A 23,610-nucleotide genomic window follows, 5' to 3' on the forward strand; every position below is an offset into this window, starting at 1 on the left:
ACTCCTGGTGGAAACATTTGCTATTTGTGCTTGACAACTTTTTTGGCAACCAATACAAAGCTGCCTGAAAAGCAAAATACATACTGAATTTATTAATATCATTATATGAAATATCTGAAAATTCTCCTAAGTGAACTAGTTTAGGTGCTTTAAATTTTAAATTCTTGTGCCCTTTCCATAGTTATTAGCTGTAGGTCTTCTCTTATAATGCATTTTGTCTTGAGATTTCTCTCCTGCTGGTCACATTGTTATGTTGAATACTATTCTATGTAAGAAGTGTGATTTGTGGCTTTATGGTTATATCCTCTTAACTCATACACTTCCACATTTACTTATACATAATCACATGCCCCATAATGAGGCTATGGTCAGCAAGGGACAGAGGTGGTCTCTTAAGATTTTAATGGAACTGAAAAATCCTTACTTCTCAGTAAACACATCTCCAAAGAAGAGGCAAGAGAAAAGAAAAACACAGGAGGCAAAAGGGGGAAAATGCTCCTTCACTGTGATTTCATAGTTAAAGAAGAAGAGATCATGAATTTGAGAGGGAAAGGGCACAGAAGGAGTTGGAGGGGGAAAAGGAATGTTGTAGATACAGTACTCATATATGAAATTCTAAAAACAATAAAAATATATTTAAAAATTGAAATCCCTGGGAATATGGATAAGCTCAGTCATGGGAAGCTCAGCAGTATTTGCTGCTCAAGCATGAGGACATGAGTTCAGATTCTTTGTACCCATATTTTAACAAAAGCTTGTAGTACTGATATGCAGTGCTGTGGAGTGCAGACAGGAAGATGTTGGCTCACTGACCAAGATCTAGCAAACTCCTGGTTCCCAGTAAGAGATATCACCTCAGAAAAGAAGGTGAAGAAACAATTGAGGAAGATATCTAGACAGCAACCTCTGGCTTCCCCATGTACTCACACATACACCACACACACATACTGAAAAACATACACTGTAATGTTGTCACTAATAGAGAGGAATGATTATGGTATGTTACCTCATCACAAGCAAGTTTGTAATGCAAGAAGAAATAAACCAAACTACGATGAGCACACTTTTGAAGAGAGTAACACACTCTCAAAGAACCATAGGAAAGTACTTTTGGAAATAGTGCAGAGGTAAAATTGTCATTGTGGGAGGTGACAGCTCCATTAGTTTGAAGGTTTTCACTGAGAGGAGATAAGGAAGTGGAAGACAGTGATATTGATGATCCTGACCATATGTAGGCTTAGATTAATGTGTATGGTTGTGCATTTTTGTGTATTTAAAAGCTTATCGTAAAAAATAGTTAAAAGGCTTACAGAAAATGATGCAGTATTATTTGTATAGCTATAAAATGTGTTTTAAGCTACGTGTATTAGTTACATTTTACTGCTGAGACAAAATGCCCAAGAGAAATCATTTTAAAAGAGAAGGATGAAATTTTTGGCTCATAGTGTTACAACTTTTAGTCCTTCATCAGCCAGCTCAGTTGTACTTAGGCTGCTAAAAAGACAAAAACTTGGCAGAAGAGCACAATGGAGGAAAGGCTGCTTACCTCATGACAGTTAAAAAGCTAAGAAATAAAGAAGGGGAGACTGAGAACAGGATATCCTCTTTAAAGGCATTCCTCCAGTCGTCTACATCCCTTAGGCTTTCACTTTTAATAACTTTTAATAGCTCATTAATCTTTGATCTTATCAGTGGATTATTGCATTGATGCAGTTGGTGCCCTTATATTTTAGTAACTTTAGTAGCACCACCAACTAAGGATGAAACTCCCAGTACCAGAAATCCATTACCATATTTTAATTTATTGGCCAATGGGGTGCCATAGCCCCCCCAGACATTATAGGTGATGCTATTGGTTATCCTCCCCCAGAACTTGACAATAGGTTCCTGTTGCATCATACATAAAACATGGAAAAATCTAGCTAGTATTCAATTGGAAGCGTGTCCCGCTGGGCTAGTCAAGCGACCCTGCCGTGTTCGGGTTTGATTTGGGCACCAGATGCAGAGGCATGGATAATGATTTACGGGACCAAGCTCAAATATAGGTTAAATAGAATTTATTTTGGGAAGAAGTCATTTACAGAAGAAGCAGATGCAGATGGCTGCTGCAGGTTCCCACTCTAAGGATCTGCACAGGCTGCTCCCTGTGACCCGACTGGATGCAAGAGAGAGCCACCTGCACAGACCCCAGACCTAAACTCACCCCTAGTCATGTCCTCACCTGTCACCACTACAGGTGAGAACGGAATGGATATCTGATTACACTACTGACTAGTGTTGGCAGATGCTATGAATTCTACCAGAGGAGACAAGTAATCATCAGTCTTGCCTAGTGTCTTAGGTAGGAGTTACTATCGTTGTGAAGGGACACCATGACCATGGCAACTTTTATAAATAAAACCACTTAACTGAGGGGGCTTGCTTACAGTTTAGAGGTTCAGCCCATCATGGCGGGGAGCATGACGACATGCAGGCAAACATAGTGCTGGAGCTGAGAGCCCTACATCTTTCTTTATCCTTTTTTGTTTTTGCAGATTTTTTTATCTGAATTAGAAACAAGATTGTTTTACATGACAATCCAGTTCCCTTCTCCTTCCTGTCCTCCCCTACCACCTCCCCCAACTAAAACCCTACCTATCACATATCCTTTCTGCTCCCCCTGGATGGTGAGACCTTCCATAGGATGTCATTAGAGTCTATTTTATCCTTTGGGATAGGGCCTAGGCCCACCCCCTTGTGTCTTGGCTCAGGGAGTATTCCTCTATGTGGAATGGGCTCTCAAAGTCCACACCTATGCTAGTGATAAGTACTGAACTACTACAGGAGGTCCCGTAGATTTCCAAGGTTTCCTCACTGAAACCCATGTTCCTGGGATCTGGATCAGTCCCATGCTGGTATCCCAGCTATCAGTCTGGGTAGCAAGAGTTCCCCGATGTTCAGGTCAGCTGATTCTGTGGGTTTCACATATGAGCTCACAGAGATTTTGACCTACTTAAAGTCAAGGCAGACCAAGTCGCACTATGGAGGAGGGGAGATGGTATGAAGTCCCATCCTTAGCTGAGAAGCTATTGATGTTTAATTGCTGCTAGGAGAGGTAAAGTTAGTTTTTTTTTTCAATAGACTGTTACCTGGTATGTCAACCACAGTCCAGGGTAGGACCCATACTTAGGAGTAGTCAGCTAAAACATTTAGACAGGCAGGACTGGTTTCTTTTTTAAGAAATAGAGCAAGAGAGAGACAAAATATGAGGTAGAATGGATATAGGAAGGTGGGGGAGTATCGGTGAGGAGTTGGGGAAGAAGAAAATGATCAAAATACATTGAATGAAATTCTCAAAGAATAAATCAAAACTTCTTTTAAAGGCAAAAGGATTTTAAAAGAAATCTCATTTTCATGTAACTGGGGGCTTAGGGCACATTCTCAGGTCCAATGATCCCAGTTAGCTAGCTGTGGCTACATGTCTTAATGAGCTGGGTAAAGAGAGGAGTAATGGGGGAAGCAGTGAAAGGGGATTTAATGAATGCTTTGGGAAGAGAAACAATATATTCAGGGTGCTGACATAAGCTTTAGTTTTGATACAGGAAGAATTGTGATAAAAAGCATGAACTAGCATAATAAATTGGTCCTAGTCTGTTGATGGAGTTTTTGTTGGGACCGCTGGCTCCAAAATAAATGCACAGAGACTCAATATTAATTATAAATTCTTGGCTAATAGCTCAGGCTTATTACTAGCTAACTTTTACATTTTCATTTAACCCATATTTTTATCTATGCTTTGCCACATGGCTGGGTACCTTTTCTCAGTATGGCATGTCCATCTTGCTTCTCTCTTCATCTACTCACTACTCTTCACACTCCACCCTTCTTCCCCCTAGCATTCTCAGTTTGGCTCTCCTGCCTAGCCTTATTCTGTTCAGCTATTGGCCAGTCAGGCTTTTTATTAAACCAACCACAGCAACATATATTCACACAGTGTAAAGGAATATTCCACACTGGTCCAAGTATGGTTTGGTTGGTCATTGTCTCAGTTCTGACTTTACAAGGTGGTCTGAAGTAGTTGTTACCAGTATCATTTCTTAAAGTAATGAATCTAGCTCCCATTAAATGATTGCTTTGTTTCAGGGTATAGACTCACCCTAAAGGACAATTACCTTGTCTGGGGCTGTGGGGTGGTCTGTTTCAGACTTTGTACTTTCTGAATCCAAGGTGACTATAGGTTTAGGACAATGACTCTCTCGTGTCTATGTCTTCACCTTTGAAGGAGGATGAGCTGAGTTACGTGGACACTCTATACGACTCCACGAAGTCGAACTAAACATCTCAGGAGTTAGAGGCAAAGTGCAAGAGACAGAAACTGAATGTAAAATTACCACACTTTCATCCTGTTTTCAGTTACCTTATGGCCCAAATGAAGATTTATTGCTTTTTAAATTTTTTTTCTTTTTTAAAGCAAAAGCAGCTTCTAAGTGCCTGCAAAGACTCATAGTACTGGTTTTGCAATGTAATGAGGCTTAAGTGTCATTTTTGTGTTTTAAATGTAAGGCTGTTTAGCTACAACAAGAATGTTTGGACGCAATCTCTTAGTGGTGGAGGAAACAAGATGCACTCCTACTTTCTTAGCCCTCTGAAATGCATTTCTATAGCTCTCAACCTTAGAGAGCTTTTGCTGTCATGTTGGCATCACCAATGCTTTTTGTTTTGTTTGTTTTTTATTTTTTAGATGGAATCTCACTGGGATGCCTAGGCTAGTCTCCAACTCATGATTCTCCTGTCTCTACCTACAACATTATGTTTTAAAATACTGCTTTTAAATTCCATCGTGAATAATTGTTTTAGAAAATGAATTTCATAGTTCTTGCTTATATGTATAAGGGATTCTAAAAGAAAAACTATTAGAATAACATCGTTTCTTATAATTATTGCTTGATTTCTTTTCCATATTCTATTATGCAGTTATTCCTTAGCAAGTAATTTTTCATCTTTTAAAAAATCCCTTTGTTTTGCAACTAGAAATGATTATGTTAAGTCCATCTCTGAAATGTTAATGTTGCATGGTTTTTTATTTGTTGATCCCAAATTTTCATAGAAAAGTCAAATCATATGTGTATGGGCGATATGATGGTAAAACTGAAGCTTTCTGAAGAAAGGATACAAGTGACAGGCAGAAGGGTGAAAGGAATGCAAGTAGATGGCTATGAAGGAAATAGGCTCACAGTGTGTTAAACATTTACTACAAAATGATCTTATGAATGTCAGCACAATAAAATGTAACATTTTAAATTTTTAATTAAAATGTTTTACAATACCAAAAAAATCCCTTTATTTGTGTGTGTGTGTGTGTGTGTGTGTGTGTGTGTGTGTCTGTCTGTCTGTCTGTCTGTCTGTCTGTCTGTCTGTCTGTCTGTCTGTGTCTGTGTCTGTGTGTGTGTGTGTGTGTCTATGTCTGTGTGTATGTGTATGTCTATATCCATGGAGTATGTGAAGGCCAGAGGACCACTTGTGGCATCATTTCTCTCCTTTCACCATAGAAGTTCCTGGGATTGGACTCAGGTATCAGACTTGGTGGCAAGCACCATCTCACATTTTTCAAAGACCAATTTATCATCATCATCTTGATAATTGCATTTCCCAACCTTTCTTTAAGAATGTGATGTTAAAGGGGTAGGTATGCTATTATTGGCATTATCTGTTTATACTCAGAACTGAGTTAACAATGCATAGTTGATATGAAGGTGATAAATTAGTCTCAAGCTACTTGCTGATCTTTTTTTTCTTGCTGTAGATAACAACCCATTTGTTTTTCAGGATTACTACTGGTTGTCTAAGATGAAATAATGGGTAGATCATATAGATCTTTTAGGATCTATATGAAGGTCCCCAATTTTATTTTCTCTGGTGCAGCAGGAATAAGTTGGTTTAAAATTCTTTAAAACTGTATCTCAGGCACTGAAATGCTTTTTTTGATTTGGCCTCTACTTTTTAAAAAAATTTGAAAAATTTTTCAAACTTTATAGTTTATCTAAACTCTAACTGAAGTCATGTCCTTTACAGCTTAATGGACTCATAATGCATGATTACACAACTTCAGAACCCATTTTGTTAAATGAAGTGGTGACATTTTATGCACTATTAAGCCAACTAGAATAATTTTCTTGCTCTTAGCCATAACTTCTCTGTGTCCTTATTGAAAAATTTCTGGGGTGTGTTGTAGAAGGTTTTGACAGGAGGGAATGTTTCTAAAGATATGTGGAAACAGGGCCTTTTTCCATTACTCCATCAAGAAAATAAGACAGACAAAACTTGTGAAATGGGAAAGTGGTTGAAATGCCCCAGTTTGTGTTATAATGCATTAATTTATATTTATTTTGTGATTGTTCGATTGGAAAAAGTGAATTTTAAAATTACTGCCTCATTCCATTTTAAAATGCCTTACCAGTTATGAGTATGTATGTATGTGTAAAATAAAACACAGGAACTATACTTTTGGCATTTCATATTTTTGCCGTCTTAAGGATTTGAAACAGCTCAGGGTGGCAGTCTTTCTGTTTTTGTGTATTTCAAGCAGTTTTATTTCTGTTACTCTTTGCACAATAAACTGCCTAAAACACAAGCAAAGTAGTTTTCTGAGCTTCATGAGGTTGATCATAATATAAAAGTACTCTTGTGTTTTATGATGTACTATCCTGGGTTTGTTGTATGTTGGCTTCTGCCCACTCATTGCTATACAAATTTTCTTTAAACTGTATAACTTTTTCCTTTTTGAAAGTAATTTTTCTTATTATATATGAATTAAAATATAAACAAGTAAAAAGAATATAAAAGTTTATCAGTTATTCTCTTCACTTGAGCTACTGTTGTTAATGTGTTTGGGGTATTATTTTCTAATTTTGTTTCTATTAAAACTGCCCAAGCATAAACATTGTTATAGCTAAATTTTTGTTTCTTTATTCAGTATTTTTAGAATTTTAGTTAACTCTGGTGTAAGGTTTTCTTTTTTAATTAAAATTTCATTTTTACTCAGCATACAAAATAATGAGTTTCATTATGAGATTTTCATATACTTACCTCTATACCATGGCCTGTGCTTGCTCTATATCAACTACTCTTCCCCCTCTTGCTGGTTTCCTTTCACCAAGCAATTCTCCTGCTTTCGTATGTATAGACTTATACTAACATAACACATTTAAATTTAAAGTATTCATTTGAGAAAAGATAGGATATTTGTGGTGGTTTGAAAAATTAGACTCCAAAGAGAGTCACGGTATTAAGAGGTGTAGCCTTGTTGGAGTACACACTCGCCTACACACACACACACACACACACACACACACACACACACACACACACACACACACACACAGTTTCTTCCCCTTCTTTTCATCTCTCCCCCCCTCTTTCTTTCTGTTTTTTTTTTAACCTTTCCTCCCTCCTTCCCTCCAATCCTCCTTCCCTTCTTCCTTTCTTACTGGGACTCATGTATCCCACACTTGCCACGGACTTATGTAATCAAGGATGACCCCCTAATCTATTTTTGGCAGGGGTGCATGCCATGGTGCCTCTGTAAAGATCAGAAGACAACTTGCAGAGATTGGAGGTTCTTTTTTAATTATGTAGATTTCAGGGTTCAAACCCACTTCATTGGGCTTGATGGCAAGTGTCTTTACCTGATGAACCATTGATATATATGACTGAAATAGATACTCTAAGAGAAAGGAATAATGATCTATAAGAGAAAACAGAATAAGGATTCTGACAAGTGTTAGATGTAACTTCATTGAATAAATGCTTCTATGTTGCTGAAGATGCTTAACAGGTTTAAAGAGCGGGAGGAAGTCATAGAAATGAGGTGGGGTTTTTTTTTTTTTGAGACTTTTCTAGATACAGAGAACACAGATATACAAAGACATGTTTAGGGAACTGAAAGTTGGCCAGTACCTATTGAACATTGAAAATAGTAATAATAGTATTTATTGTAGGGTGAATCTACTAGATAGGGAATAGAGTGAAACGGAGATAAGTTAGGAAGCTGCTACAATGTTTTTTGTTTTGCTAAGAATGATAACATGGATTATATTAGTGATTGGAAATGGAAAGAATTTGACAGATTTAAGATATTTTTCAGGTAAAATAGATTCAACTTAGAACACAGTGTTCAGATTATTTTTAGCAAAAGTTTTCAGAAGTAGATTTTTGGGCACAGAGGACAGAATTATTTTAAAAGCTTATGTTAGATATGAAATTGCTTTCCAGATATATTATTTCAGCATTTCCCCCACTAATAGTGTACTTAGTGCTCACTGCTGTATACCTTTACCAGTAAAGAACATCTTTTTTCTTTTCTAGACATTGAGTTATTTTAGTTTTGAATGGGGATTGTTTTACCAACTATAAATCATTATGCTTGATCTACTTATTTTGGTTTCAGAAAGTATGAATTGGGATGGGGGGGGCGCACTGGAGAAATAGCTTAGTGGTCAAGAATACTTGATCTACAACCATGAAGACCCAGGTTGTTTGGATCTCAGTGTTAATGGATCCTTAGGCCTACTTTTGTATTCCCCATTTCTGTGGAGAGAAGAGACAACAGGTCTGCTGGATAATGGTAGCTGCCAACCTTTCAGAAAAAAAATGTAAACTTCAGATTTACAGAGAGACTTTACCTCAAAAGAGTAAGGCAATGTGCATCAGGGGAATGCTTCCTCTGGCTTCCACACATTGATGCACAAGCACACATACATACACCTCGGCCTATAACACACACACTAAATATTTAATTTGGTTCTTAAAATTTCATCTCTGAAGCTGAAACCAAAACCAACGACTTGATGGGAATATTGTCTTAGAAACAAGAAAAAGATAAATGTGAGCTCTACTTGGATCAGATTAAGCATAACCAAAAAATGGCTGATATTTTAAATAATCTCAAATTGCTACAGTACAGTCAATACCAAGAATCCTGCTTTCCTAAATGCAGTACTATAAGTCTGCCCTATGATGAATTTGGGTTTAAGAATGCAAAATTCATTAAGAAGATAGGATTGTAGAACTATTATAAGGCTTCTGTAATGTTTATTTCTTAGTAGTTAAAAGATATGTATGGTTCATGTTACCCATGCCACTATTGAAAAACTCTTTTAGCTGTATGCAGGTGACAATAGATAAAAGTAAGAAGTTGAAGAAAATGAATAAAGTGTGTGTGTGTGTGTGTGTGTGTGTGTGTGTGTGTGTGTCTGTGTGTCTGTGTGTCTGTGTGTCTGTGTGTGTGTCTGTGTGTGTGTCTGTGTGTGTGTCTGTGTGTGTGTCTGTGTGTGTTTGGGCTGGGGTGCTGGCCCTGAACTTGCTGTGTAACCAAGGACAACCTTGAGTTTCTGATCTTCCTACCTCCATATCTTGAGTGCTGGGATTGGGATTATAGGCACGGCCCACTATGCTCAGTTTTATGTGGTGATGGAAATCAGATCTCGTCATGCTAGGCAAGAACTCGATCAACTGAGCTACATCCCCAGTTCAGAAATGTGTAACCTTGAAAAAACAATTGAACGTGTTTCTTTTTTCTTCAAAATTTCTTTTAAAAAATAAATTTATTCATTTTATATCCTTGCCAAAGTTTCCCCTCCATCTTCTCCTCTTAGTATCCCATACCCAACCTCTCTCTGTTCCTACCCCCCAATCCACTCCTCCTCCATTTCTGTTTACGAAAGGGTAGGTTCTCCCATGAGCATCAATACAACAGAGAGGTTTCATCTAGCAACTGATGGAAACAGATGCAGACCCACACAGCCAAACATTAGGTGTAGCTTGGGGAATCCTGCTGAAGAGGGGAAGAAAAGATTGTAGCAGCCAGAAGGGTCAAGAACACTACAAGAAAACAAACAGAACCAACTAAACTGGGTTCCTAGTGGCTCACAAAGACTAAACAACCAGGGAGCCTGTATGGGACTGACCCTAGGCAATCTGCATGTGTTACAGTGGTGTAGTTTGGTCCTCTTGTGGGATGAAACCTAGCAATTGGGCTAGGTACCAATCTGTGTGTATAGCAGATTATCATTAGGCATCATTACACTGACATTTTTTTCTCCAGTCATGTTTGATTCTATCCTAGGTCTCTTGGTCATCTAGCACGTGGGTACTGGTGCTCCAGGCAGTGTCAGGGGTGGGCTTACTCTCTTGGCATGGGTTTTAGGCTAGAGTGGTTATTGGTTGGCCACTCCCTCAATCTCCAGGCCAACCTTACCATGGCACATCACATAGTCAGGACAGACTGTAAGTGAAAAGTTGGGTGACTAGGTTGGTTTCCATTCTCTCCACTTTGAAGTCTTTTCTCGTCACAGGAAATGGCTAGTTCAGTTTACAGTCTGAGTGAAAGTTATGTTTGTAATGTTTCCATGCATTTCTTAAATATTTATATAATTCTACAATATTAAAGTTTGGTTGTGGCTAGTGAGAGTTTTGGTGGATAAAGGCGCTTGCTGCCAAACCTGAAGATCTGAGTTCAATTCCAGTGACCCACTGATTCTTGAAAATTGTCTTCTGACCTTCACATTCATGCTTTGTCTTGCATGTATGAACACACACACAATTATGAGTGAATGAATGAATATACTACAATAATTTTATTATGTATGTAAGGAAAATTGGTTACATTTGAAATGGCATTACTTCCTGCTTACTCCTTTGTTTTCTTTCTTTTAACAGTTAAAAGACGTTGATACTAGAAAAATCATTAAAGCAATGCTTTCTTATGTGTGGCCCAAAGACAGGCCAGATCTACGAGCCAGAGTTGCCATCTCCTTGGGATTTTTGGGTGGTGCAAAGGTAAGAATATGCTTTAAAAAAATTCTGCAACTTTTTCTAGTAAGCAAGTTACTGTCAGTAGAACATAGTCAACTTTTAGGACTTTCACTAATTTACATAATTATTTCATTCATTGAGCAGAAATTGTATGATACTGGCAGATACTTTTTTCTGAATCAAAAGTCTGATAGTATTAACTTAATGGAATTCACTTCTAACAGAAATGTATAGCCTGCAGAAACACTGGTTGTAAGAAAGCATATGGAACTTTATAAAAGAAGTTCCTCAGAGTCTTACTGGTGTTTATTTTAAACATATTTCTGATAAATTGAAAGGAAGACAGTGCACATCTGTAACCATAAGTGCCAAAACTTAACTTCAAGAGGAAAAAGAAAAACTTGAAAGGAAAAACAAAACCTGAGTGTTTTCAGTATAGACCCTCAAGATATTTTCGAGACCCCTCTTAGTTTTAAATGTGTGTACCCTTTTATTTGCTCATTCTTTCCCCTGCCCTAAAATATTTGAGAACACATACAAAATACTGGTTTTGCCATTCCCTGTGTGGTATTCAAATATAAAAGGTAAAAGATTCATACAATCCAAAGAGAACCCAGAGTATAGGTATTCAAATGTAAATGAGATTATAGATAAAGCAAGTTTTTCCCTCAAATCATACTGGGGTAAGGCAATTTTTATTTTATTACTATGAGACACAATCAGTCATAAATGATTTAAAGAATTATTATTCAAGTGTCGTGGGGTTTCAGAGGAAAGATGGGAGGAACCACCATGGTGAGGAGTCAAGAAAGACTTTGCAGAGGATATAACATCTTTTATAGTCCCATATAAGTTCGATTGTTAGAGAAGCAGAGATAATTTGAACAGTGGCCTAGTGAGAACATATAGTAAGTGTGGAGAACTACATAGCCCATCTTGGCTCCGTTGAAAGGAAGATATTTCAGAGGAATTGGAAGTAAGTTTAGAGAGATAAAGCTCCTAATATGAAATACCTTCACCATAAAGCAAGAAATTTATAATGTGAAAAATAAGAGCTTTGATTTTGAGTAACACACTAATATGGATAGAAGTATGCTTTAAGAAGTTAATCTGGCTCTGTTGTAGAAGATGAGTTAAAGTAGTAAGAGATCTACTCTAAAGATACATATCATCCATCAATTTCATGCCTTCATATAGCAAATATTTATCAACTAGTTATGAGACCAGTGTAATAGTCTATGTAAGAAGTAACAGCAGACTGTGCAGAAGTCATGGTAGAAAAGCAATTGTGGGAGGGAAAGATATCAGACATGTCAGGTAGAATTAAGACATAGCAACAGATTGGTTATTAGGAGTGAAAACAGTAAAATTCCAACTTGATGCCAGGAATGCAAGAATGATAATGCTTTCAAAAGAAGTAGGTAGTAAATCTTGTTTGTAGAATGAAGATTTCACTTTTGGTCATGTTGAGATGATAGCAGAACATCTAAATAGAGAGCAGTGCATTCAGTGATACAAATTGCAGGGCAAGCTCAGGAGGCAGGACAGAGTTGGAAAAATTAAGAGGTTATAGTCAGAAAATTACAAATTAAGTAGATTACCAAAGAAACAGAGGGCAGAACTTTTGTTCTATACAGAAGTAAACAAAAAGAAAAAGTAAGCAATGAAAAGATAAAAGTAAAACCATAGGCTGACTCATCATTGTCACTTCTCCTTTCTCATCTGTTGAGCCTTCCAATAAATCTTACTGATTCCTGAAATAACTGTGTCCTTAAATCAAGCTATTAAGTAACAGACTATGAGTCCATACTTCACCGTATTTGTTTAAGATTAATAGAGGACAATATTACAAATTAATTTGGTAGCTAATGTTGAGATTTTTAACTTTTGTGTTCATTTTAGCACAGTGTTGGTTGCTGAATTATCTTTTACATAAAAATTATTAAGAAGAAAGATGATTCTGAGTACTTATCAAGGCAAAATTAGTGAATTGGCCTTTATTTCTTTATTAGTGAATGTAAGTACTTTGTTAACAAGTAAAAGGCAGATGGTTTTCTGGACTTTCTTGAGAATTGAAGAGGGCAGGTTAGAACATGACTAATTAGTCTAGCTAAAGGGAGGAGTCTTCAGTAATGACATTTATATTAGGATTTATTTTTAGAGTGTATTCAAGTCCTTCAAAAATACAGATTTCTGTTGCTTGGTGACAGGTCAATATCAAGGTGTGAAATCTAGCTAAGCTAGCATTGTTGAAGATTAAAATATTTTTAGAATGTTAATGTTTGGTTCTTTAGTCAACAAATAGGACTCATAGAATGGAAATTACTGTTCCAAATTCTTGCAAATGAACTGAAAGTCAGCAAAAGTGTACAGAGAAACTTTTAAAAGTATGTTTGAATCCTATTAGATCTGGAATAGGAAGAGCTTTGTGGAAATTATGATGAGTGCCTATAGAAAATAGCATACAGAAAACACTTGTTTTTGAACTTTAAAAAAATTGAAAATAGAGTCTTCTCTCATACAATACCTTCTAATCCCAGTCTTCCCCTCCCTCCACTTCAAGCTCCCCTCCACCTCCTCTCTTCCCCAGGTCCACTCCTCCTCCTTTGCTTCTTCAGAAAAGATCGGGCCTCCAAGAGACAATAGCTAGGCAGGACAAAACAAGATACAATAAGACAACACGAAAGCCTTCTTATTGAGGCTAGACAAGGCAATCCAGGAGGAGGAACAGTGTCCCAAGAGCAATCCAGAGTCAGAGATACACCCATTCCCACCCTTAGGAGTTTCACAGAAACACCAAGCTAACATCCATAAAATACACAGAGGACCTGGTGCAGACCCATGCAGGTTCTGTGATTGTTGCTTCAGTCTCTGTGAGCCCATGTGAGCCTTGCTTAGTTGATTCAGTAGGCCATATTCTCTGGGTGTCCTCCATCCCCTATGACTCGTACAGTTTCCCCCATTCTGTGGGGTTCCTGGTCTCCCAGGGGAGGGATTCAAAGGAGATCTCCAATTTAGGCTCTTTCTGAATAATGTCTGGTTGTGAGTCTCTGCACCTGCTCCCCTCTGCTGCCAGAGGAAGCCTCTCTGATGATGACTGGACAAGACAGTGATCTATGACTATAGGAGAATTATCATTAGGAATCATTTCATTGATTTTTTTCCAGTTGTATTTGGTTCTACCCTATGTCTTTGGGTTATCCAGTCTCCGGTTCCTGGCCATCCAGGTAGTATAGGCCACAAGCTTCCTCTCGTGGCATGGGCCTCAAGTTAGACCAAATATTTCTTGGCTACTCCCATATGTTCTGTGGCACCATTGCCCAACACGTCTTGCAGACAGGACAGATTGTAGGTGGAGGGTTTCATGAGTGGCTTGGTGTCCGGGTTTCTTTTTCCATACTCTGCAGAGGATCTTCTCAGACCAGAGACTAGAATGTAGGGGTGAAGTTTCCTCTACATTTTTCTTTTTTAGGTTTTCTATTGCTATGATTAAACACCATGACCAAAAGGCAAGTTGGGGAAGAAAGGGTTTATTTGACTTGCACTTTCATATCACTGTTCATCATCAAAGGAAGTCAGGACAGGAACTCTAACAGGGCAGGACCCTGGAGGCAGTAGCTGATACAGAGGCCATGGAGGGATGCTGCTTCCTGGCTTGATTCCTGGCTGCTTTCTTATAGGGCACAGGACCACCAGCCCAGGGATGATATCACCCTCCATAAGCTGGACCCTCTTGCATTGATCACTAATTGAGCAAGAGCATTATAGCTGGATCTCATGCAGGCATTTTCTCAATTTAAGGCATTTCCCCTGCTTTTTTATTTTGATTTTTACAGGGAGATTATGGTTAAGAGATTGCCATGTATCTCAGAAGAGACTTCAGCCTTTTTAAAAAATTAATTTGTATTTAAATTAAAAACAATCTTATTTTACGTACCAATCCCAGTTCCCCTCTCTCGTTCTCCCCGCCATCTCTCCATCCTACCCCCATCTATGCCTCAGGGAGAGTGAGGCCTCTCATGGGGGGGGGGAATCATCAAAGTCTATTACATCATTTGGGGCAGGACCTAGGCCCTCCTCTGTGTATCTAGGCTGAGAGAGTATCCCTCTATAGGGAATAGGTTCCCAAAGTCCATTCATGCACTAGGGATAAATACTGGTTCTACTGAGAGTGGGCCCATAGGAAACTTTGGACTTTTAAACATTGTTGAGACTCTGATCTGAGTCTTGATAGACTATGGGAACTTTTGAAGTTGAACTGAATGCATTTTTTTTTTTGCATTATGAAATAGCTATAAGCCTTTGGGGGCCAGGGAGTGGAAATTGGTGGTTTGAAAGAAAATGGCCCCCAACGGCACTATTAGGAGGTATGGCCTTGTTGGAGAAAGTTGTGCCACTATGGGAACAGGTTTTGAGGTCTCCTTCTTTATCAAGCTTCCCTCAGTGTGACAGTCGACTTTTGTTGCCTGCACTCAGTTACTCTAGCACCAAGTCTGCCTGCATGCTGCTATGCTCCCCATCATGATGATAATGAACTGAACCTCTGAGATTGTAAGCAAGCCACCCTCAATTAAATGGTTTTTTTTATAAGTGTTGCGATGGTCATGGTGTCTCTTCACAGCAATAGTGAACCCTAAGACTAATACTTTGTACTAATGTAGGCCCCATTATATTGCTAGTTTTTCTCAACCTCCATATAGTCTAGGATTTTTTTTAGTGTTAAATTCAGAAACATCATCAGTTTGAATGCCTGCCATCCAGATTAGATCTTTTATAATATGTTTTAGATTATATAAATCCCTTTTATTATTTGTCTGTCTTACAAATAGTGATAAATTATAAATTCTATTTGTTTTGTTTTGGGTTTTTGAGACAGGGTTTCATGTGGTCCAGGCTGGCTGTCCTTGAACTTCTGATCTTCCTGGATACACCTCCCAGGCATTGGGATTACAGTTGTGTGCCACACCACTCCATTATTTCAGTACTGGGGATAGAACCCAAGCCTTCATACATGTTAGACAAATACTCTAGCCACTAAGCTATATCTCCAGTCTGTAATCTCATTTCTGTATGATTCAAAATACTTTAAAATTTCTCTTGAAACTTTTATGACCTATGTGCTAGTAGAAGTGTGTTGGTTAATCTTTGAAATATGCCAGCTATCATTTTGTTACTGTTATCTAAGAACATACTTTATATGATATATATTCTTTTTAATTTATTAGGATTTATTTTTGCTTAGAACATGGTTTATATGGTGAATGATTTTGTGAACTTAAGAATAGTGTATTCTGCTATTGCTGGTTGAAGTATTAATACATTGTATGTTATTTAGATCCAAATGATTGATGATGTTTACTTCAACCATATCCTAACTTATTTTCTGCTTGTTACTTCTATTAATTACTAATGAAGTAGTTTGGGAAGTCTCCAACTATAATAGAGGATTCTTCTTTTTATTTCTTGCTATTCATCTGAGTTTACAACAAACATTTTGGCATTTTTAAAAATATGAATGGGTGCACACTACTGTTGTTAATGTGCTTTAGAATTAACCACTTCATTATGACAATGATCCTCTTTATTTCTGTTATATTTCCTTAACATTAAAGTTGTGTTTTAAACACAACACTGCAGCTTTATTTTGATTAATAGTACTATGATATACATTTCTCTATTTTCTTTTAATCCATTCTGCCTTTATACTTAAAAGCAAAGTTGGGTCAGGATGCTTGTTAATCCCCTCTGACCATCTTTTGATATAATTTTATTACTAATATTAACCATATGTGTAACTTTTCTATTTACTATTGTGATTTGAATGAGAATAGCCCCAATGGTGTTATGTATTTGAATTCTTGGTCTCTAGGAGTCGAACTGTTTGGAAAAGGTTAGGAGGTATGGCTTTGGATGAGGTGTGTCACTAGGGGTGGTCTTTGAGGTTTCAAAAGCCTACCACATTCCCAGTTAGTGCTGTATCTCTGTCTCAGTGCTTGTAGATCAGATATAAGCTCTCAGTTACTGCTTCAGCACCATGCCTGCCTGCTACCATACTTCTATCCATGAGGGCCGTGGACTCTAAGCCCCTGGAACAGTGAACCCCCAAATTAAATACTTTCTTTTGTAAATTCCCTTCTTGATCATGGTGTTTTATCATAGCAATAGCTTTTGCTTTTATTTTCTTTTTAATCTACTTCTTCTGTCTATGATTCTGGTTTTTGTCCCTTGTAACATTTACATTTTTTTCCTGGTGCCTGTGGAGCTTACACTGAACATTTACAGCTAATCTAAGTCCACTTTCATTCATATAGTACTTCCAGTGTAGTCCTCCTGTCGCTTATGTATTGTTGTCATTCATTTCGTTTATCCATGATCTCTGCTTATTCAGTATATTGTATTATTTTGAAAATTCTGTTAGTTTTTAGGTCAAATAAAACAACTGTCTGTATTTTATGTACATTTACTTTTCTAACATTTATCTGTTTTTATGTACATTTAAAGTTTTGGCCTATGTTATTTTTCTTCTTTTTGATGAACTTTTAAAAATAGTTCTTAGAAGCTGTAGGTCATCACAACAAAGTTCTTCAAATTTTGCACTTTAGAAAATATTTCTCATACAATTTTAAAGGAAATTTCCACCAGATACAGAATTCTAGGTTGTGGAGATTTTTTTAAAAAACTCAATTTATGTAGTTTTCTTTACTGTCTTTTTGTTTCAATGTTTTTAGAAAAGAAATTCAATGTTATTTTTACCTGTGTTCTTCTACAGGTAAAATGCTTTTTCCTTCAGTTTCTTTTAACTTTATTTCTGTCTTTGATTTCCTGTGGTTTGGATGTGATAGGCCATGATGTAAATTTTATTCCTCCTGCTTGTTCTATGTGCTTCCCATATCTCTGGTTTGATGTTAATAATTCAGAAAAATTTTAACCATTTAGACATCATATGTTTCTTTTCCTTTTCATATTTTTATTATAATAGTATCATTATATATGTAACATCTTTTTGAAACTGTCCGAGGGTTTTGAATATTCTTTTTTTTTTTTTTTTTTTGGTTTTTCGAGACAGGGTTTCTCTGTAGCTTTGGAGCCTATCCTGGAACTCACAGAGATCTGCCTGCCTCTGCCTCCCGAGTGCTGGGATTAAAGGCGTGCACCACCAATACCCAGCTTGAATATTCTTTTCTACCTTTTTCATTATATTCGTTTCTCTGTTTTGGTTTGTGAAGTTTCTGTTGTAATATGTCTTCAAGTTCACTAATTTTTTATTGATTGTGTCATGTCTATCAATTAGCCTATTAAATACATTCTTTATTTCTGTTATAGTATATATGATTTCTACTCTGTCCTCTAATTCTTCCTTTTGGTGGGTCCTTTCTCTCTGTGTAGATTACCCATCTGTTCTTATATGCAATCTGCTTTTTCCACTGAAGCCTTTAACATATTAAAGAAAATTTAAATATCTTTTTTGAAGCCTGACTTGGTAGCACATGTCTGTAATTTCAGTTGTTTGAGAGGCTGAAGCAAAAGGGCCTGTTTAAGTTTAAGGCCAGCCCAGGCACCTTAGTGATGTACTTACTATCTCAATTTTTTTTTTTTTTTTTTGGTTTTTCGAGACAGGGTTTCTCTGTGTAGCTTTGGAGCCTATCTTGGCACTCGCTCTGGAGACCAGGCTGGCCTCTGCCTCCTGAGTGCTGGGTATCTCAAAATTTTTAAAGATTATTTTTTAAATCTGATGTTCTAGTGGAAGAGTACTTGCATAGTACATGCAAGGCCTGGGTTCAGTTTCCAATATTGCAATAATATAAAATAAAAATAAATTCCTTGCCTGACAACTACAAAATATCTTAAGTCTTGTTCTAGTGTTTATTCTGTCTAGTTAAGATTTTTTATTTCCTTTTAACATACATTGTTATTTTGTTTTGGAAATCTGAACATGATGTGTTTTTTTAAAGTTATTAAGCTAAATAGGCGTTTAGTATGAAATTTTATATTTGTATGGGTAGAAATTATCTGTGTTTTGTTGTAGCTCTACATATCAGCTAAAAATTTCATCTGTTGTGTCTCCCCTTGTTTTAATATTTTTTTAAAAATATTTTTATATCTGTGTGTGTGTAATGCCACATGTGTATATATGTCCATGAAGACCAGAAGAGGGTGATAGATTCAGAACTCAGGTCCTCTGGAAGAGCAACAAGTATTCTTAACCGCTGATCCATCTCTCCTTTTCCTTTTTTTCTTTTTTCTTTTGTAGCCCCTTGTTTTTGGTCTATGCTTGTCTCATTTTTAAAAGATTTGTTTATTTATATTTTATTTGTATGACTATTTTATCTGCATGTAAATGTGCACCATGTGTAATTCTAATATCTGCCTAGGCTAGGAGAGTTGAATCTCCTGGAACTAGACTTACAAATTTCTGTGAATCTCCACATGGGTACTAGCAATGAAACCCAGGTTCTGCAAAAACAGCAAGTGCTCTTAACTGCTGAGTCATCTCTCCTTTTAAAGTAGGTTCTCAAAGTTGAAGTTTCTTCAGTTGTAATCCTTTGATATTCTGAAGGAGCTCTGTTAATGTGGTTAACTGTTTTAGAGGAAATACTTCTATAATCCTATGATCAGTCTCAGATTGGGAATGAGTTGTCTGGCCCTTTGGTGTGATCTTTACCATTGCTTCTAAGCTTTCACCTCTGCAATTGGGTTACACAGTGAGGCTTAAGAGGCAGAGGTGTGTATCTCCCTTCTTCAGTTAGTCTTTGGTAAAATAATTTCCCTTGAAGAAAAGACATTGTTAATAAGAACTCAACACTCTGGTCATATTTCAAAATTTTTACTTTCCCCTCCTCATCCTACTTTAAATAATGAAGGAATTCTTTTTCTTTTGTAAAGCTTGTATGTCAAAGCCTTGGTCCCTAGACCATGCCATCATTGGAAGGTTGAACTTTTAAGAGGTAGAGTTGATTTGGAAATCTTCTGGTCATATGAGGGCTTGAGATCTTGATCCTTCTTCCTTCTTTCCCCTTCTATTCTCCCTCTCTTTTCTGGCCATTGTGTCCACTCACCACAGGCACTTATCATCACAGGCCAAAACCCAGTGGTGCCAAACAACCATAAGTGGAAAGCTCCAAGACTGTGAGCCAAAATAAACATTTTCTCTAATCACCCATAGTATATTTACAAGTCATAAAAATATAGCCCCCTCCCCCTGCCAAGTGTCTAGTCTCCTGGTCTAGCCCTCCCTGTCTCTACCAATTACACTTTTGAGTTTACCTGTTTTTTTGGTTATAGATACAGGTTCTCTATCAAAGTAATGATTTTGTACATATATCTGTCATTCAAGTTTTGGGGTAACAGATTGCCCTTTAATCACAACCAAGAAAAGTCTAACATTTAAAATTGTGAGCATGAACGATTTCTATGTTCTTTATGTGTCAGGCACAAAAATAGGTGTGCCAACCTATCTTGTAGAACAGGGTAGCTCACATTAGCAGTTAATTCAAATGTTAATGTTGCCTCGAGCAAATTAGTGACTAATGTAAAAAAATGCCATGTAACTTTTATTAGATGCTTACATTGCATTTTTTGGTTAAATATCAGTCTGATATATCCCTAAATTTGTGTCTCCTAGAGGATTTATGTAAGAAAATGTATTTGCTAGATTTGAGTATTAGAGGTAAGGATGTGTAAGATAATTGCTTATCCTTTTTTTCTGTGCTCCAACTATGAAACCAAATAAAAGATTTTCTTGTGGCAATTTTGGCCTTTAGATTTTGACTTGTCTGTAGCATGTTTTAGGTATCTGTTACTTAACAACAACATGAAGACTCTGTATTTTTGTCTCATCTGTTTCATGTTTATAGTTTCCCAATCAAACTATTATGTTGCATAAAACACTGAGTGAATTTCTTCCAAATGTATGTTCCACTTTCATATGGAGATTATTGTATGTTATTCATGCAAATCATTTTTATATCTTGGCTCATCTTCTCAAAGTCCATATTCAAATCTACCGCAATAATCTGATTCAGTAGGTTATCCTCTGTTCTGATTTCTCTTTAATACCCAAAGCAAACTTCTAAAAACGTTTTTTCAAATATTTGCTTGTTTGTTTGTATGTGCACACATGTGTACATGTATGTGCATGCATATGAGGTCAGAGTACAATCTCCTGGAGAGTTCTGTTTCCACTGGGTCCCAGGGATTGAAGTAGTGTTATCAAACTAGGTGGCAAGTGCCCATTTAGCCATCTTGCCAGTCCCTCCAAATAAATTTTATATGCAAGTGTGCTGGCTAGTTTTATGTCAACTTAACACAAGCTGGAGTCATCTGAGAAGAGGGTAGCTCAAGTGAGAAAATGCCTCCATAAGGATGGGCTGTAGGTTAGCCTGTAGGGCTTTCTCTTAATTAGTAATTGATGGAGGAGGTGGCTAGTGCTGCTCCTGGGCCGCTGATTCTGGGCTCTGTAAGAAAGCAGTCTGAGCAAAACATGAAGAATAAGCCAGTAAGCAACACTTCTATATTCTCCTTCCTTTGCATTAGCCCCTGCCTCCAGGTTCCTGTCCTACCTGCTTTCAGTGATAAACTGTGATATGGAAGTTTGAGTGAAATAAAGCCTTTCACCCCCAAATTGCTTTTGGTCATGGTGTTTTAGCAATAGTACCATTGACTAAGACAGTTATCTAGAAGAATTTCATTTATATGATAGAAATCTTTAGTTTCATACAGTTACTATTTTTGAGAATTTTATACGTGAGTACTGTGTTTACATCATTTTCAACCAATAGTTTTCCCCCACAACTTCTGAATGTTCCCTAGTTCCTGTCAACTTCATGACTTAATTATTGTTGTTAAGTATACATGCATACTCACACATGTGTACATATAAATGCAACCTGCTGTTTCTGTTTAATGTTGCTCATATGAACATGTGTTTGGGGCTGATCACTTGGGATTACATAATCTATCAAGGTTTATCCCTAGAGAAGACTGGTTGTTTTTCCTCTAAAGCAGCCATTAATTACCTGTAGCTCTTCATCTAAGAGATAAAATTCTTTTAAGACTGTGTTTTATTACTCAAACCTAATTTTGATGAATTAATTACTTACTTTATAAAGCAGAAAAGATTTTTACATTTGAGCTTGGAAAATTATTTTATGTTTGCTTGTTTTTTCCCTACAATGAGAACAAAGATTTCAATTGTATAAAGGTCCTAACTACCTGATAGTCCTTACAAATTGTGTAACAACCTTTTTTCTCTCCTTTTTTGATTGTTTTGTCCTGCTCATCAAATCTCCCTTTAGTGTTACTTGTCTTTTTCTTTTCCTCCCTCCTTTTGTGACCAGAGAGGCAGTTAACAAAGGAACAAAATTCTCTTTCACTTTCTCAGATATTCATCCTTTCTTGTCAGCAGTGCTTTCAGTGCCCTTAGTTAACAGAGGCCACACTGAACAAAATTAATTATTGAAGACTTCAGATATTAAAGAGTCTGAAAGAATCAGGTTCCTTACATGGCATAGTTAGTACTTTCATGATTAGAAAATGGAAAGTCATAATTAATCCTGGAATTTGAGGAACTAAGCAAGCTGTCCATATTGGCCAGTAATTTTGGCATCATAGAGAAAAGGCGTACATTTAGCTGTCCGTTATGATGCCTTAGTCCAGCTTCTGCTGTTATAATGTAATATCTGAGACTGTGCAATTCCTAAAGAATAATATTTTATTCCCAGTGTTTTGGCACTTATCTTTAATCCCAGTATTAGGAAGGCAGAGTCTAGTGAATTTGACGAAGACCTGGTCTACAATAGTGAGAGTTCCAGGACAGCAAGTACTACAAAGAGAGACCTTGTCTTAAAAATAAAAGAATAACATTTGATTTGAGTTCATGGTTCTGAAGGCTTGGAGGTCCAAAAGCATAGAGCTAGCATCTGGTCAGCTTCTGGCAGTGGCCTTATGCTGTTTCAACTCTAGTAGAAAATGGGAGGGCAAGAATATAACAGTCACCAGCAGTTGCCTTGCTTTATAGAGGCTCATTCTTAGGACATCACAGTAACTGCCTCCAGAATTAGAAAGAGTTCCATAAGACCTGTACAAATCCTTCTAAGGATCCTACTCCTCTTGTAAAGGTCCTGTTTCCCAGTAATGCTGCAATGACAAGCAAATTTCTACATGAATTTTGTTGGGATATGGACTGTCTTAGTCACTAGTCTACTAAGGTTAAGAGACACCATGACCAAGACAGATCTTATTTTAATTGGGAGCAGACTTACAGTTCTAGAGAGTGAATTAGTTACCATCATGTCAGGTAGCACAGAGGAAGAGGGGACTGCATAATGATCCGTAGGGAGGGAGGGAGGGAGGGAGGGAGGGAGGGATGCAAAAAAGTGCCATCACTGAAAAATCTCCCTTATGTTGCCCCATTCTAGAACCCCAACAGCTGGGAAACATTGATTTGTACTCATTTATAGTTGTCTCCATTATTAGTGTACTGTATATGTTAGTTGATTCCATTTTCTATTGATATAAAATTCTATTGGTACAAAATATCCAAGGCTGATACCACAGAAACAAAACATCATTTAACTCACTGTTTTAGACATTGAAAAGCAAAGTGCTAATATCTTGGATTTAAGTGCAGCGCTATTAACAACATGGTGGATGGTATCTTAGCTGTAACACAAGAGAAGTAGGGAACAGAGAGAAGATACGATAATCAGGGAACCAGGTAGCTTCAGAAGATAGGATCATTCTTTTTAAAAACAAACACCCCAAAACCCCAAGTTTTATTATTCGTTGAGAATTTCATACAATATTTTCTTAAGTTTTTAT

General features: G+C 37.0%; 1 protein-coding gene across 1 annotated transcript in view; it reads left to right on the forward strand.

Moving 5' to 3' along the window:
* Nucleotides 1-23,610, forward strand: part of Abcb7 (ATP binding cassette subfamily B member 7) — a 129,801-nt gene that overhangs the window by 68,893 nt on the left and 37,298 nt on the right. Inside the window, exon 4 of the mRNA XM_027433065.2 lies at nucleotides 10,696-10,815. Within this exon, the coding sequence (XP_027288866.1) occupies nucleotides 10,696-10,815 (120 nt within the window). The remainder of the gene's footprint in view (nucleotides 1-10,695; nucleotides 10,816-23,610) is intronic.

The sequence above is a fragment of the Cricetulus griseus genome, chromosome X (assembly GCF_003668045.3).
Source record: "Cricetulus griseus strain 17A/GY chromosome X, alternate assembly CriGri-PICRH-1.0, whole genome shotgun sequence".
In the NCBI taxonomy this organism is placed as follows: domain Eukaryota; kingdom Metazoa; phylum Chordata; class Mammalia; order Rodentia; family Cricetidae; genus Cricetulus; species Cricetulus griseus.